This window comes from Cyprinodon tularosa, unplaced genomic scaffold (genome assembly GCF_016077235.1).
Source record: "Cyprinodon tularosa strain WSP-4 unplaced genomic scaffold, ASM1607723v1 ctg245, whole genome shotgun sequence".
NCBI lineage: Eukaryota > Metazoa > Chordata > Actinopteri > Cyprinodontiformes > Cyprinodontidae > Cyprinodon > Cyprinodon tularosa.
In genome coordinates this window covers 160,592-173,504 of record NW_024038908.1, presented here as the reverse complement: position 1 = coordinate 173,504, position 12,913 = coordinate 160,592, and the positions used below count along the sequence as shown (strand labels likewise).

General features: G+C 36.2%; 1 protein-coding gene across 4 annotated transcripts in view; it reads right to left on the bottom strand.

Moving 5' to 3' along the window:
• trpa1b (transient receptor potential cation channel, subfamily A, member 1b) overlaps positions 1–12,913 on the bottom strand; it is a 62,827-nt gene that overhangs the window by 16,234 nt on the left and 33,680 nt on the right. For 2 of the 4 annotated variants that reach the window (XM_038287755.1, XM_038287754.1), the window contains exons 2-10: positions 9,529–9,655; positions 9,179–9,281; positions 4,827–4,989; positions 4,460–4,635; positions 3,571–3,678; positions 3,339–3,447; positions 2,825–2,970; positions 2,064–2,200; positions 320–368 (exon numbers count right to left, since the gene is read on the bottom strand). In XM_038287755.1, coding sequence (XP_038143683.1) covers positions 320–368; positions 2,064–2,200; positions 2,825–2,970; positions 3,339–3,447; positions 3,571–3,678; positions 4,460–4,635; positions 4,827–4,989; positions 9,179–9,274 — 984 coding nt within the window. In that variant the 5' untranslated portion in view covers positions 9,275–9,281; positions 9,529–9,655. Of the gene's footprint in view, positions 1–319; positions 369–2,063; positions 2,201–2,824; positions 2,971–3,338; positions 3,448–3,570; positions 3,679–4,459; positions 4,636–4,826; positions 4,990–9,178; positions 9,282–9,528; positions 9,656–11,371; positions 11,391–11,415; positions 11,533–12,913 lie in introns of those variants that run through there. The other 2 variants (XM_038287753.1, XM_038287756.1) reach the window with 2 other exon arrangements.

Sequence of the window (12,913 nt, the reverse complement as noted above, 5' to 3'; positions counted from 1 at the left end):
CACCTAGCAACATACGTCCAATAAATGCAATTAATGAGGGATTGAGGGCCGACAAACAATCATCAGCACCTTGAACCAGGTCAGTAATAGTATGGAAATATAAAAAGTGGTTACAGATATTTTTGATAAAAAAATAATTAATAATCTAGAAGAACTCCTCCCAGGAAGACACCAAAGTGCATCTAGTACTGGAAAGAGTACAGGAACAGCTAACAAAAGGAACAGAGATTAATTACAGGAGCCCTAAACCTTAAGCAAGATGTGTCCTAAATGAATGTGTACATGTGTGTCCATGCGTGTTTGTGAATGCTTTATTTACCAAAGAAATTAGGTAATCTGCCAGCTCCGCATGATCAAATATTGTAGCCCTGGAAAAGCAAACACAGTTTCTGTGAACCGACAAACACAGCTGCAAGGGCCAAAAAAACCTTAGTCACGGTGTCCAATGTTAAAAGAGTGATTTCAATCTAATTCTGTTTCGTCAGAGTGTGACATAACAACAAGGTTTTTCTTTTTCATTTCATCTCCTGGATTGCAGTTGTTCTATTAGATGACGCACGCCAGTCATAAATTCCTGGCAGTCTGGTGGCGTTCTGCATGTGCAGCGGCTAAAGTGGATGACTTCTGCAACTACTTGACTGATGAAAAAATATTTGTTAATCCACATGTCTGTAAACCCCAAATCTGAGGACAGCAGGGAAGATAGCTGTTGCAGTAAAGAGCAGAGATTAGACATCAAACCAGCTGGCATCAAACTGTACAGTATGATCCTTTCTTTATGTGTACACTATGCTATCTCTACCAATATTAAAATGTGCAGGTTAAAATTCGTCTCCTAGCATGCATAGGCTTCACAAAGCGGTAGGTTAAAGTCCAGTCTGGGATAAATTGTGCTTGGCAGGACGTGTTATCACTGTGATTTCTCTTAGCTAAAGGAGTTTCAGTGCAATTAAACAATACAATGTTTAAATACTCATTAAAAAATTAACTGGATGGTGCTAAACTGAAAAAAGTGTTTTATGTTGGAAAGATTTTTATAATTGAAAACAAGAAAGGATAATTTTCAGTGTTTACTCAACATTAGAGCCATCTTATATAAGAGAAGAGTGAAAACAACTAAGTTGGCCCAAATAGCTTCTGGTTCATTACAGATTGTTTCAAAGCTGATAAAGTTAAACTAGTTGTGAAATGAGAAAACAAAAAACAAAAAAAAAGGTAAAAAAATATGTTCTCCGCAAAAATTTTAATTTGTTTTTACCCGGCCGCGTATGTCATCATGTACACCTAATACAGTCGATCAGTCTATAAATCACTGAATAGCTCAGAACCAAAATACATTATGGACTACTTAACATATCAACCCACCCACACCCCTCAGGTCTTCTGCCTTAAGTCCACTCTGCCTACCCAGAACAATAAATGAACATGGAGAAGCAGCTTTCAGTTTGAATGCTCTACTTATTTGGAACAAATCCTAATTTCCTTTAAATCAATGTTAAAATCCTACATTTGTTTAGATCTGTCTTGGTTCTATTTAAACCATTACCTCAAACATTCATAGATTAATTCTGCTTCTTTCTGTATTTTTACTTCTGTCTCCTTGAACCCCAGTCAGCCTCGGCAGATGGCCGCTCACACTGACCTGGTTCTGTTGGAGGTTTCTTCCTGTTAAAATGGTGTTTTTTCCTCTCCACTGTCAATTGAATTGAATAAATAATTTAATTGAATTAATTCTGTAATCAAACTTTTTTTGTCTAGTCTCTATTTAGACACTGCAGTGTACTTTTCTCTGTGTTTGATTTGTCTAATGCTCTGCTCATGTACTACAGTATCTGGTCTATAGTGATAAGTAATAAGCATAAGTGTGCAAAATAATGATTTATTATTCATAATGCATTACTTATTTAACAAAGATGAAGCCATAATATAAAACTTTGTGGGGGGAAAAAAGGCACACACAACAAGTGCACGATTGTTGTGAAACACAGACATTTTCTGAGGAGACAAGAGTAAAGGCTAATTGTTGACATTCATTCTGGGTGGGATGATAGGAGAACACCTACTTGTGCAGTGGGGTCTGGCAAGCTCCATCAGTCAGGTTGATGACATCTTCTACTTGGTCCACAGTGGACAGCATCAATTTTACCACCTCTATAGCCCCCTGAGTGCAGGCCAAATGAAGCGGTGTGGAACGGTCATTCTGAAGATGAAGATGTTATTAAAAAAAACACAAAAATTATAATGTAAGCAAGCATATCTTGCACACACTACTCTTGTGAAGCATCAGAGGTGTACCTCTAAATTCCTGAAAAAAAGAGGCTGTCACACAAACTTTGATGTGAAAACCGAGACAGGCAGAAAACATAGTACTGATTGCCCCACTCAGCTCCATAGTGTAAGAGGAGGTAATCTGTATCAATTTAACTATCTAAAGCTATTACTATAACCCCTATTCAGGCCGTACCTCTGGCCGCTAGCCCAGAGCTGGACAAAACAAACAATCCTGAAAGAAAGAGACCAGACAGACATTTCCAAGTAGCATAACTGCCAGGAAAATGTTGTACAGGTGTAGGCAAATGGGCCGTAGATTAAAAAGCTAAGCAAAAAAAAAATGCAAATCCAGCAAAGCATGCAATTTACAGATGGAAGAGGACTCGGGCCATTTGCGTTCTGCTTATAACTATGTCAACGTAAGTGATAGGAAAACAACTTGGTACTAAGCAAATGAACATCTGTGTTGTGATGGATTGTTTTTGCATTTAGGGAAAGTGTAAGTGTTTGCAGACCACCGTTGACATGTTTATGATATTTGTCAGTCTCATACTTGTTGCTGGTCGATTTTGGCCCCAGTGGCAATGCAGAGACGGATGGTCTCAAAATTTCCACCACGCACAGCCAGATGGAGAGGGCTGCTTTTAGACTTGTCCAAGTAGTTGATGTGGGACACTGCATTGTGACCATTCTCTTCTCCTGCAAACAAATCAAGCACTACTTTTTGGTGTAATGTTTTCGATATGCTGCATACAACCTTTATCCTAACAAACTAACACTGTTAATACCGTACAGAAACTCTTTAAAACCTTATAACCGCATTGTGCTTGAAGTAAACATCTTTTAACAATCCAAAACTTACAAAACAGTCTCCCCACAAGCACTGAATCACTCTGAAGCATTAGGTTCTTAAACATTTTTCCTGAAAATGCATCTTGAGGATTTCAGGGCCAAGATGAGCTTCCCTTATCTATCAGCCTAATTTGTTATTTGGCCTTGCAAGAAATGTTCATAGCTGTCAGCAGTTTGGGATTTTTTTGTTGACAAATCCTGTTTTTTTCTCATACCAGCCTTAAGAATGACTTCCATAGCTTTCTTTGCTCCCGCGAAGGCAGCAGCATGCATGGCGAAATGACCCAGCTTGTTCTGTTTGCACAGCATGGCTCCATGCTTTATCTTTAAAAATATGGACAAGAAGAGGTTATGTTTTATGAGAAGTAAAGTAGTTGTAATCCTCTAAAGAGATGCAGCTCTGTTTTAATGCAAATCATACAATTGGAAACTTATTTTGGTACGTACCAGCATGTTCAAAGCCTCACAGTTATTTAGGGAGCAGGCCAGTATGAGTGGGGTGTTTCCAAGGTCTCCCTGTAGGTTGCAGTCTGTCACGCTGTAGGACAAAAGCAGCTAAAGGGAGGCAAGGATTTTTTTTTTTTTAATCAGCGTCATCCAGTCTGTGACATCATTATCTGCCCTAACAATACGTCCTTGGTTCTGCACCATGCTGTGTCAGGTTATGGAGATGAGCCAAATGCTGCCTTCACCAAGACCTGTGTCATTCTGTATAGAATATGAAGTATTTTGGCTTTTCAAAAGTATGTAGGACAAAATGTCATACAAATATTTAAAACAATTTTTTTAATTAGTTAAATGTTGCATTGCTAAATTTGAGACCAAATCGCAGAAGTATTCACACTTAAATTTCTTCACAGATTGACACATATTCACGCATATTTTCAAGAATATAATAACTCCATATCATCTTAGTTTTCTTTATACATTATACTGCAGTTCCTATACAATGAGTTTAGTGTTTGCAGCTTTTATATCATCACCCTCCATCTGCATAGTGGCAGAAACAAACTCTAGACCTCATCCAGTCTTATTGTTTTTTTTAATCATTTTTCTGACTTAGCAGTTTGGGCGTCTTAGCCAATTTCGTATTTTCTATCCAAAAATTATCAAAATACACCTGTGTTATCTGAAGTCCTTGTTCTTATGTCTTCCTAAATATGGAGGTAGGCTAAGAAAATCAGTTATAAATGAATAATTGTTGGTCTAAAAATCTGACAACTTGAAAAGAAAATAAATACATTTATTGCAAAGTGGTGCATTTTATTGAAATCTTAGGTGGTGAGAAACAGTTTTAATTTTTTGACTACGAACTGTTCGCTCTCAGATTCCTCACCCCAACCAGGTTGTTGTGCCCGAGGCTGATCGCCAGGTGTAGGGGGGAGAAGAGGGCATTGTTGAGGATGTTGGGGTTTGCTCCCAGGTCCAAAAGCGCCCTGCAGCTTTCAGCTTTGTTTTTCTCCACAGCCCAGTGCAGAGGTACGTTGCCCCGGTCATCACAGCTGTTTAATTCTGGTGTGTGACACGCAAAGACATGAAGAAAAAAAAAATTGTATGCATTTTTTTTTTTTACATCCTGACCTCTTTGATATATAACAGAATGCAGAGAAAACACTTAGTCAAAGCCCCTTTAAGATAGAATTATGATAATTCATATGGAGCATGCAGCAGCACACTATGATCAATGGCTGAGTCATGCTTACCCTGTGAGTCTATGACAGAGGTGATGAATTGAATGAGAGTGACGTGGCCCCCTGCAGCAGCATGATGAAGGGGACTGGCTCCGCATTCATCTCTCTCACCGAGGACCTCTGGGCTCTTCCTCACCAGGTTTTCCAGAAGTGTCAGGTCCCCCTTCTCTGCTAACTGCACAGTATGATTCCAGCATAACATGATCAAATGTGCAGTGGGTTTATCGATCTGCTGTCAGTTCTTAAATATCTGTCTTATTTGATCAATCTGGCCTAAATAAATCATTATCAGGTAAAAAGAGAAGGTCTCTGTCTGTGAAACAAGGTTGTTGTTTTTTTTTTATTGTTTATCTTATTAGAAAAGTAAAACTTATGTTTCGTATTTGAAGTTTTTGGTTTTCTTTTTAGAAAAAGGTTTTTAAAGGTGTCCTCAAAAATGTTTTCTTAGACAGGTTTCTAGCTGATCACAGGGCAACATAGAAGTATAGAAAATAACTTTAATGCATTTCCATATTACAGACTTAAAAAGAGAAATGGCATTATGCTGCATAGCTCCTACACACCACATCATTTCCCAAAGTAATTACAAAAAAAGAAAGTGGGGAAGAAATTGAAATAGGACAAAAAATGTCATTATTTTAATAAAGCAATGTAACATAAGGCTTTGGAAATAGTGCTGTCCTCAACCTCTAAGAAGTTGTAGATGGGCCTTTGAGGAGGAACAATATAACAGAAATGCTCAAATACATCACAGTTACAGTACAGTACAAAAGAGTTTTGGTGATGACTATATGTACACTTTATATATCTGAGGAGGTATCCATATTTTTTGGCCCTAAATGAATCATAGAAAATGCTCTGCAAATTCCAGCTCAGCAAATTATTGACTTATAGATACAAATTTTACTTTTGAAGGAGACTGCTTAAAATACAGCTCCAGGTGGACAAAAACTAATTGCGCATTTATGAAAATGTTACTAATTTTTTTTTTTATTATTAACCAATAGTTCATTATTCTTTGCCTCAAATTTAACCTTGATCTCAGTAAAGTTCTTAGACGGGAACAATAAAAGACACGTTTTTAAGAAGAAATATACATGAAAATATATACTGAAGAGCAAAAGAATAAAAATATGACCGGTTAAATTTTTGAAATTATGACTTTTCACTTGTAGTGTATGACTTAGATATAAACATAACTGTACCGTTTGACATTTTGAATTTTGTTTTGATAAAGCAACAACCTAAATAACAGCCTTTAAAAATGGTTCACAGTTTTTATTCTGAGTCTGTTCTAATGCACAAATGAGAGTTTCCATGAACAAACACAATGTTTTGTTTTTATGGATCTAAGAAGAGAAATAGTCTCAATATGTTTCAGAAATCTGCACCGCCCGAAGCAAGTTCCTGAACAAGTGATGGTCCTGCTGCTGAAACTAAAAAATGTATATATACAACAACACAGCAACCTTTTATTTTTTCAGTCCCCATTTAATAAATGCAGCAATCTAAATAATAGCTCTAAATCAACAGGAGGTGGCATGTAGTTAGGGCTTTTTACAACAGAGACATCAAACCATTTGTTTACTCAGTCCTCGGGGTGAGAGTAGATTGTTACTTCTTCTCTTGGAAAAACATCACAGATTCAAAGGCTATGAACCGAGGAAAAGCATGACAAATAAAAAGTAAGGTAATAGCAATGGGTCAAGGCCTCTGCAATAACTTATTGTATACTCGATACTTGGTTTGACATGATAAGCTCATGTTTTGGAATTAGAATTTAAAAAATGATATCTTGCCATTGGGAGTTAATATCTTGTCCAAATTTAAGTCAAGTCTCCAATTTTTCACCTTTGAAAGGCTATTCAAATGCAGTCTCATATATTTTAATCCAAAACATATCATAGTTCCAGGTTTTTTAAGTTTAAGGGCAAGTCTCTAATGAGTCATTCCATGCTAGGCAGCAAGCTTTTCTGGCCCTTACAGTATGCTTCAGGTCTTATAAAGAGCCAGTTTAGTAAAGCATTGTGTCCCTTTCCCGCACTATCAGTCTCAAGCATTTATAACTGAATTTAAGAGCCTCTCGCCATTTCACGTCATCTAACCTTCTAACCATAATTTCCGTTAAATGAGGGGTCCACCTCCATAACTCATAGGACAAGTTGACTTCATGAAGATTCAGTAAAATACATGGGTAAACTGTTATTAAGCATGGGGGTTACATTTTTAATTCATTACAAGGTAGCAAGAAGGTTCTGGGCTTGAACCCTGGCCTTGGGTCCTCTGAAAATATTGACTTCTTGCCACAGTCCAAAAAACATGACAGTTAGTTTAGTTGGTTACTAATGTCATCTTTGGTATGCCATGTGATGGCTTGGTTTCTCCTATGTGTCACTTTGAGTGACTGACAACTTGTCCAGTTAAACCTGCCTTTAAACCAATAACCACTAAGTTTAGACACCAATCTGAGTATATATATATTTTTTAAAAACTGGTAGAGGGATATTTGAGTTAAAGGAATAGTACACCCAAAACATGATTAGCCTTCATTTTCTACTCACCCCCATGCTGAACAACACTCTGGAGTACTTTTTTGATATCTCAAATGCATCTGGAGATCTGGGAGGCTTCTTGCTGTCTGCTGACATTCAAATAATGGAGGTCCATGGCGCCCGAGACAGAAAGGTCCATAAAAGTCCACAAAAACGTGTCAATATTCCTCCATACTGCTCGTCCAATGTAATCCAAGTGTCCTGAGTGGGTAGCATCCAGAATTTACTCGAAACGAAGTCATTTAGAATGTTTTTAGAGCATAAACAGTAGTGTATAGGATTTCCTAATAGCGCCCCCATGCGCGCTCACGATTCTACGGAAGCCGGCAGACCAAACCGGAAGAAAGTGTGCATTCAGCGTCTGGTCTGCCGATAATGCAAGCGTAGAAGAAGAAATGTGCTGTTTACCTGTGCAAAGAAAGAAACAACGAAAGAAAAATGTCTGAGGACTTCAGTGTTGAGGAAGAGCATGAGTTCTTTGCCGAGCTGAATGCGCTGGTTTGGTCTGCCGGCTTCCGTAGAATCGTGAGCGCGCATGGGGGCGCTATTAGGAAATCCTATACACTACTGTTTATGCTCTAAAAACATTCTAAATGACTTCGTTTCGAGTAAATTCTGGATGCTACCCACTCAGGACACTTGGATTACATTGGACGAGCAGTATGGAGGAATATTGACACGTTTTTGTGGACTTTTATGGACCTTTCTGTCTCGGGCGCCATGGACCTCCATTATTTGAATGTCAGCAGACAGCAAGAAGCCTCCCAGATCTCCAGATGCATTTGAGATATCAAAAAAGTACTCCAGAGTGTTGTTCAGCATGGAGGTGAGTAGAAAATGAAGGCTAATCATGTTTTGGGTGTACTATTCCTTTAAGTTAATAATTTTTAATTACCCAAACTCTCTTTAGTACATAGCTCAGTTTAGGAGACATGTTATTATCATAAAGCTACAGCAGTTATGATCAGCATTTTCAAGAAAGCCCAAGGTCCATAGACATCCTAAGTTATTACATAAACACAATTAAATTGATCCATCTCTGTCAGAGCTGAGCCAGTAAATTAGAGTAAATGTTGATTGATGCTAATAAATGAAACAATTAGCACAGCTGTAATAATTTCATTAAACAGCCGTGTACAATCCATCAATTTCTCTCTTTTTTTTTTTTTTTACCAGAACTAGAACCAAACATGGAGAAGCAGCATTTAGTTCCTAAGCTCCGCTTATCTGGAACAAACTACCAGAAAACTGTAAGGGTGCTGAAAGCCTGAGCTCTTTTAAATCAAAGTTAAAAACCCATTTGTTTAGAACTGCCGTTAACTGGTTAAGTTAAACTGTTAACTGAGGTATTATTTTTATTTAAGGTTGTGTTCCAACCGTTTTATTTTCTTGTCTACCTGCTTTTATCATGTTTTTTACTTGCTATTATTTTGCTTTTTTTTTGTGGTCCAAATGTTTTATTTGTTTTGCAAATATTTTTGCTTTTAATATGCTTTTATTTTATTTTATAATTCATGTAAAGCACTTTGAATCACCAATGTACTGAATTTTGTTACAAAAATAAAATTGTCTTGCCTTGCCTTACAGTGCCTAAAATGAAAACAAAAATACAATGAAATTAGGATGTTGATGACAGTCGAGTTCCTGACATTGAGAAGTCTTGAGTATTTATAGCATAAGTTTACCTATAGCTTTTTTTTGTTAAATTAGTGCAACTCAAGTCCAAGTCACCATCTAAAGTTTATGTTTTGGAGATAAAAGAGTGTAGAGTTTTTCTTTGTTTTTTTTTTCATTATTATTGATTATTCTTACCTCGACTGCATTTAGACTCGCCAGGGCTGAATCTTCATCCTCTATGACATAAGTGTAACAGCTGGTCTGGCGCACCACATCTCTGCTGAAGTTCATCACTTTGCTGAAGAGCCAGTAAATCACCAATGGGGAGAATAATAACATATCTTTATTTATATGATTCAAACATTCAGTATATATAAACCAGCAAAATTACATCGAAAACAAACTATTGGCTCTGTAAAGAGTGCAAAAACCCTGCTAAACATGCTGAAGAATACTGTCTCTCTCTGATGGTGTGCAGATTATTAATTCAGTCATAAGATTATGTTGCCTAAAGGGGAAATGTGCACAGATTACTTTGTCTTTACCCAGTAGGACATTCAGATCCACAGAGTATTTGGGGTATGAAGCCTTTCAGTAGAAGAAAATGATGGCGTCCTTCAAAGCTTGCTTGCAGTTTGTTTGAGTTTTTCCCATGTGGCCTACAGGGTGATCCTGGGTGAACAAAGTTGAAAGAGACCTTATCATGCAGTGAATAAAAATTCATGGGAATACCCTTGGAATGTTACTGAGGCATTGGTTTCAGAAACAACTGCTGTTTCTTGCAAGTAAATACTGTAGATGTTAAAAATTTATTCTTAATCTGTCTGGGAAAGTGTTTTGTGAAAATGTTTTGTTTTTGCTGCCCACCTGATCCAAAAATACATTTCGACACAGTAGGTGACAACTCACAGCAAACATTTAAGCAATCTAACATGCACCAGTGGCCCTGAACATTGACTCTAACAAGGACTTTTCCATTAGAGTTGGCAGAATAGTCAGTCTAGATTAAAGTTTGGTAATTAACTGTAGGCTCAGTGAGCTGTGGTCACCAAAGCCATCAGATTGATTCCCCTCTTCTAAGCTATCATTGCATTCCAGTAATTGGTTGCTCTGGCCAATAAAAAAAATAAATACATAAATAAAAAAATCCACATTGTTTATGCAATAATATGACTGAGAATATATATATACAAATATTTTCTCACGCTATTTTCCACTGTAACATTTTTATCTGTTTCATACAGAGTTTGTTTTAATCAATAATATACTTTAGCAATAGCTTAGTGCTATATACTGTATGTATATGCTATTTAACATTGCCCTCAAGCATTAACCGCAAATATACAGTAAGAGCACAGCACTAACTGATGACATGGAATCAGTTCCACTTCTGAACCATGTTTGTTTGCACATCTTCCACGCCACCGAGGCAACTTTGCAAAACTCAACAGAACCTACTGTATAATTTGATCTTTTGTAATATGGTGAATTTGATTTAGAGAAAGAGAATGTGATCACGCCCATCATTTCCGAGCAGCTGCGGTAAATATGTGCCATTGGTTTCTGTATTAAGCCTGTCACACATTAAAGGAGCCAAGTCTCCAGGAAGTGCACTAATAAGCACTGGTTGAGTAATTTCTCAAACAAAACAAAAACATAAATTACCACTTTAGCTGCTTTACATATACAAAGATTTGACTGTGATGTCTCATGTTCTAACATTAGGATTCAGGAGTATAATAGCTTTGAAATCTACTAGTCTTATTTAAGTTAGAAAACACATTTTGTATCCTTATACCTTTAGTTAAAACTGCATTTTGCTTTTTTTGTAAGACTTTTTAATTGACTCACTGTCTTTGGTTGTTGTTAAATACCATCTTTTATTGTTAAAATTATCAAGCTTTCTTCTTATCTCTATGTGTTTTCAGGGGATGCCGAAGATCTACATGCCATTGATCTTAAATTAGACATAAAAAGGGAAATGCAGTTATAATTTTACATTCCAAAATATAATTCCTAAATAATAGCAGATTTTATAACTTCAAAATTGAACATTATTTAATTGGATGATATTAAAATGTAAGGAATAAAATAAATAATTACAAATCATAAACTCTAATAATCTCAATTATCTAAATTATTTTGAAACACAAGTTATACAAGGGAATAAATGATCATAAACTGTAACAAATGGAGAACAGATTAGGAATATTTGTTTAATCAGACAATATTATTACTTTATAATTAAAAATTAGCATAGTAACTATCGTTATTCGAATCATTACTAAAAAACAGACTTTTACTTTAAATATTATAGCCAAAAAACTTATTAAATATATTCAACCACACCTTAACTATTAGTAAAACATAATCATCTTCAAAACTCACAGAGGAAAGCATAAGAGACACCCATGGAAGCAGGAGATACTTACTACACATGCGAGATGCTGCTGTTGAGCCGGGAAATCTGGATGCTCTCTCTTCACCACCACAAAAAGGCTTTAAATAGTGTGGGAAGGAAGCCTTTTACATGTCTCTCATCTAATGCAGGCAATATTCTGCCCCCCTGTGACCAAATCGCTCACATGATGTTTTCAAAGTCAGGGAGAGGTGTAACCTGAGAGGACACTTAACTGGCAGCATTGCAGTAATATACTGAACATGATACATTTTATTTCTTTATATTTGTTTTAATTAATTAATTTCTGAAAAGTGGATGCCGGCTTAGTCATTGGTTTCCTGTATTAGACTAAATTACTTCAGAAAGTTTTATCTCATCTGATTACAATATCACAAGCAAATGTTTCAACATTTGTCAATACCTTTCAACAGCATTTTAGTTTACGTAACTAGAGAGACATTTTAAATGATCTGAAGTTGGGGCTAATTCTTTGCCTGCAAAGTACTCAGAATCCCAGTATTATGAAGTGACAGTGGTGTAGGTTGCTAGAGTTTGAGCTGAAAAACATTTAGATAACCATTTACTTAGGAAAAGCTAGGTAAATTTTTCCACTTAGAAACTCTTTTAAATTTTTACTCAATAAAATCTAATTATATTTTACTTACTAAGAAGAGTAGATTTAACAAACAAACAAGTAAAAGTTACTATCAAATTTCTCTTATCCACAAATTATGTGTTTTTGTTTCACTAGTAAATTTTACCCAACAAATCTAAATTCCAACTGTATGCAATTTTCATTATTATTTTAATATATGCAACTCATTCAAATAAACTCAATAAATTGAAGAGTAATCTGATCGGATTTAGACAGTTACTGTGCAGTTGTTGAATAGGACAAACTAGTAAATATCCATGAATCCATCTTATCCGTTTTATTCAGTCAGGGTCACAATGGGGCGGGTGCCACTCTGTAGCAGTCTATGGGTAAGAGGTGAGGTACACCCTGGACAGGTGGCCAGACAGTCGCAGTACAACACAGAGAGGCATGTTCTTGGACTGTAGGAGGAAATTGGAATACCCAGCGAGAAAACCATGCATGCATGGGGAGAACATGCAAACTACTTGGAGAGATCCTGGATCAAGGTGTGAATCCAGAACTTTTTTTGCTACAAAGCAGCAATGCTGCAAACTGTGCTACCACGCAGTCAGCAAGCAAACAATATTTTCTATTTCTGACCTTAACATGGTCAGATGAGGAAAAAGCAAAAAGTTTACTTCTAATATCCAATTATACATTACTTGCATCTGTTAAGTTTGGAACTTAATTAATTTTTTAATACTATTAGGTAATATGAAATAAATGTATTTGTAATTTGATGGATACAGATTTAGACATTAATTCTAAGCAATACATTAAATTAAAAAGTGTCATTTTGAAGTATACATACTGACAGTACATTGCAATTTGTTAAAAATGTTAAATAAAAACCGAGGTAATATTTTCAGGACCAAAACGTCCCTTTTTTCAG